General features: G+C 32.7%; 1 protein-coding gene across 1 annotated transcript; it reads left to right on the top strand.

Annotated features, from left to right (window-relative positions):
- Window positions 1–899: 899 nt before the first annotated feature.
- Window positions 900–1,886, top strand: LOC133203845 (uncharacterized). Its single transcript, XM_061339645.1, has one exon. The coding sequence runs from the start codon at window positions 900–902 to the stop codon at window positions 1,884–1,886; it is 987 nt and encodes a 328-aa protein (XP_061195629.1).
- The last annotated feature ends 2,476 nt before the right edge of the window (window positions 1,887–4,362 follow it).

Here is a 4,362-nt window from a genome sequence, read left to right as displayed (position 1 = left end):
CCGTTGCTACGTTCTATCATGCTGGAGGGCATGGGTTTATCATTCAGAAGGTATTAAAAAAGTTTCTCGATGAATCAAATTAAATCAATTTGCGTATCAGGGATCTCTTCCCCTCCCATACACGCAAAACACAATATTTCATGAGTTGGATTTTTTAAAACCAGATTTTACCTTCCAAAAATTAAAATTCCGCCATGAAAGTTATATTCGTCTCTGACGTTTAATTTAAAGTAGTAAAAGATATTTCGACATCAATTTAAATTAATTTCTGTGCAAATTGTTAAAGGAAGTTATTGGTTCATATTCTGCTTATAATAATGATATATTTATTTAAAGAATACTGTTAATTAAAAATTAAGATAAAATTCTTATAAATTAACTTCTCTACATGAGATTTTCAAACAGTTTCTGTCGTCGCCTTGTTGGATGTAGTATTGGACAGTCGGTCAATACCAGTGAATCCTTATATTCTCTACAAAAGTTGTGACAAAAGTAGATTTGATAACTTAGTTCTCTTAAATAATTTCCATGAGTTTCTTTCTTATCAATCGAGTTTTGTTGAGTGCTATTGAGTTCATATCACGTGCATGTTTAATGCACGTGATTTGAATATAGCGAATGACAAATACCGACAAAGTTTCTCATTTCAGCTATATATATCCTATCGTCTTTTTAAATATTCAAAGAATTTCTCACGGTGTGCAGTGACGATACAACACAGTAGACCGTTCAAATTTGTCATTTAGAAGATCTGCGCTTAGTTACACAAAACATTGACCTGTCAAAAGCGTTACACCTTTTATCATCCTGCTTTATTAATATAAAACACTTATTAGGCTACCTGCCCTTTAATCTGATCGATTGTACTCTCTAATATCAGGGAACCAGTAGAGACCGTAATGCCAGGGTACCAGCCCAGCTGTAAACAAAACACGCATACGGACATGTTTAAAATGGAAAGTGAATCAAATCTTTCTCAGGAAGTGTACCTATTGCTTCAAATGGAGGTTGGTACTCCGACAATAGTGGATATCAGGAGAGAGATAATGGATATTGAAGAAACTATCTATAATTCAGCTTCATCGACAGTGAAATTACCCTGTAGAAAACGCCCTACATTTTTCCGTGTGGTGACTGGGAGTCACAGGGAGGGATTCCGATTTGAAGAATCTGACGCCGATTTTCTCTACTGGTGGACTGACCACAAAGTTATTTATCATCCGAGCCACGAAAACCTATACAACCAAGAAACATTGATCATGATGGAGTATTGTAATGATAGTCCGGGATCCGTCCTCCTGAAAGTCAAAAAGTGGTCTGATTGGCCTATTGTTCGTAATAGTTATGTCACATTGGAAAAAGGAACCTACATGTCGAGTTCAAAGTATAGGGAATCCACCAAAAAATTAGTTGTTGAAAATTCACAAATACACGGACCTTGTGCAAGAGGTCAGTTAGGAAATGGACTTCGATATGACAATGCTCATTCAATGAAATGTGATATTCTTCCAGAAGTAGTCTCTTCATGGATAAAACGTTGCCTAACGAAAGGTTGGCCCGATTCTACCGTATTGCAATACGCCAGAAGAACAGGTTGTCATTTTGTTCCAATTGGTCGTAAAAACTCGCCAAAACAGGATTATGAATGGCGAATTTCCTTCAATCTTATTGAATTGAAATGTGTACACTGCATGAACCATGTTCAGTTTACGTGTTATGGCCTGTTCAAGATTTTTCTCAGCAAAATAATCAAGCCATTGATGGATGATAAAGAACTGTTGTGTTCCTACTTTTTGAAAACTATAATGTTTTACATGATACAAGAAAAAGGAAGAATCATTTTGGTCACCAGAAAACTTGATAAACTGTTTTTGGAATTGCTTTAAGCATTTAATATTTTGTATTTATAAGGGTAATTTACCAAACTTTTTCATTCAGGAAAACAACATGTTTCATGCTAAAATTGTGGGTAGTTCCAGAATGAAGTTGCTTGAAAAACTTTATTTGTTATATAGCATGGGTTATACCTGCTTAATGCCATGTATCCCTGAAAAGTACAAAATGAAGACTCCTCTTCATGTGATTAGGAATTTTAGTTTAGATTTCAATTTATTCAATGAGATTAATCATAAAGTAGGATTTTACTTAGAATTTGCAAAATTACCGTACCTGAAAATTTATATGCTCACCATAAAAAGACTTATGCAAAAGGAAACCTTGATTCCTGTTCAAATGATAGCTGTAAGAGAACAAGTTTGTACTTTGTTCACCCATTTGGCATTTCTTGTACTTAATTCCGGAAGGACAAGTGATGTTTGTAAATCTGGTTACTTGTTGGAGGTTGCAGCCAAACATGGGTTCCTTTCGGACAATCTTTTCTACGGGATGTACCTTTACAGAAAGTCCAGATATGAAGAAGCCCTTAGCTATGCGAGAAAGATAAAGAAAGATCTAGAACAACATCATGTTTTATATATACATGGCTTTGTCAAAAAAGCTGAGTTCATGAAATATGGTAAGGGCAAATCATGGACTACAAAGCTTAGAGAAGCTGTAGCTGTAGATATTGGTCTTTCTTCTTTAGTCTCCTATCTAGATGAATTAGGAATAGAACAGCATGTAACACATTCAGATAACGCATGTTTTCATGTTCCTCCATACGTATTGACACTTTTTCTCATTGTCCTTAGCAACATACGGCTTGGAAACATAAAAGGCCGCGACCATACCTTATGCGAATTGAAGGACTTACTTGATACTGATGAAGGAAAATTTGTTCCCTTTGATCTAAAAAACATCTCCTGGCATATCCTTGGGATCGCTCAACAATTGTCCGGGTATTACACAGATGCATATGAGGCGTACAGAACATCACTTACTCATCCAGATAGATGTGTGATCTTCGGAGCTAAAATTATCCGAATGCTTACTGTCGTTTCCGATAAAAAGAACAAAAACGCTCGAATCGGTTTAAAACGCCCCAGTTACAAAGACACCCACTCAGAAAGGGAAGAAAATAGAAGGAAAAGACCGAAGACGAAATTTAATTAGACACTAATTGCAATTTCAAAAGATACGGGAAGGAGATACCTGTGCCTAAAAATGAAATATTATAAAAGCTTATGCAAGGTATGTCTGGTGTAAACTTTTCAAAAGAGGTGATGTAAAGCTGTGGTTAAAAAAAGATGGTTAATACTATTACAAGCACATGAACTGTTTTTTTTATTTAATTTGTAATTATGCTCATACGAGTTTGAATGAGAACATAATACTTGGTCAAATTGAATGAGAACAAAGCTACATTTAAAGCTATATATGGCGTATCTGATGCTAAAAAATAAAAATACGAGATTGAGTGTAGATAAACATGATATATGTTATTTACCTTCAAAATAAAATTTTCACCGATTTTGAACTTAAAATTTAATAACCCTATGTTTCCATAGTTAAATTGACTTTAAACTGTGTCTGTTATTTAAATGGGGAGTCGGTAAATAAATCGGTTATTGGTTTAAATTTCTTATATATTTGAAACATGATTGATTTAAATTGTGTAATGAAATAAAGTAATAAAACAAATAGAAAGATTTTTTTTAATTTTAGTTAGTCTGAACTTATAAAAAAAAATACGCCATAAATGACTTTAAGGCAAAGGTATACTAAAACGTTTACATTAATTAATAGAGGCAATTGTACAGTCCTTATTATAGCTGAAATGTATTGTTGAAATACATATTAATTACAAAGTTTTCCTATTTAAAATCTTTAAGAGGCATCCATCCTTATCTTACATATAGGAATATATTGAAAAATATTTGAAGTGTCGAATTTAAACTTTTTCAGGGAATACATTAGATTTTCTATAATATTATCAAACCACAAAATAAATCCCTCAGTACATTAATTAGCAAAACAAAATCAATTAATCATGTCCTTAAAGGTATTTCAAAACAGTGTTTTACAACGTGCTTTAATTAATGGATAACAATATTAGAAGTGTAATTCTTTATGACAATATTAGAAGTGTAATTCTTTATGACAATTTGGTGAAGATGTTGATTTGTCATCTGGACTTCAATGGAAATTGACGTCAAATTTTTATATTTGAAAGAATTTTTACATGTATTTTCTTTTTAAAACTAAAAGAGATGTAAAAGAGTTAATATTATAGAAGGAATGTGAGAAATCTTTTTTAAACTAATGCTTAATAAATGAAAATAGCATGATGAAGAAAACGAAAAGTTTTATACAGCCAGCTAGCTAGGATCTGTTGTTGAATGCCTGTTTTCGAATTAATTTCTTTTTGTATCCAATATTGTTTTATTGGCCCGAAATAGAAAATTTCATACATGTTTAATATAG

Source organism: Saccostrea echinata, unplaced genomic scaffold, assembly GCF_033153115.1.
Source record: "Saccostrea echinata isolate AGI-Se365-2 ecotype Australia unplaced genomic scaffold, CSIRO_AGI_Sech_v1 ptg000002l, whole genome shotgun sequence".
NCBI classification, from domain to species: Eukaryota; Metazoa; Mollusca; class Bivalvia; order Ostreida; family Ostreidae; genus Saccostrea; species Saccostrea echinata.
The sequence above is the reverse complement of the archived record's forward strand: the minus strand, read 5'-3'. Positions and strand labels throughout refer to the sequence as shown.

Bases quoted from the DNA above. Each gene is read 5' to 3' on its own strand.
- LOC133203845 (XM_061339645.1), top strand. From the start codon at position 900: ATGCCAGGGTACCAGCCCAGCTGTAAACAAAACACGCATACGGACATG.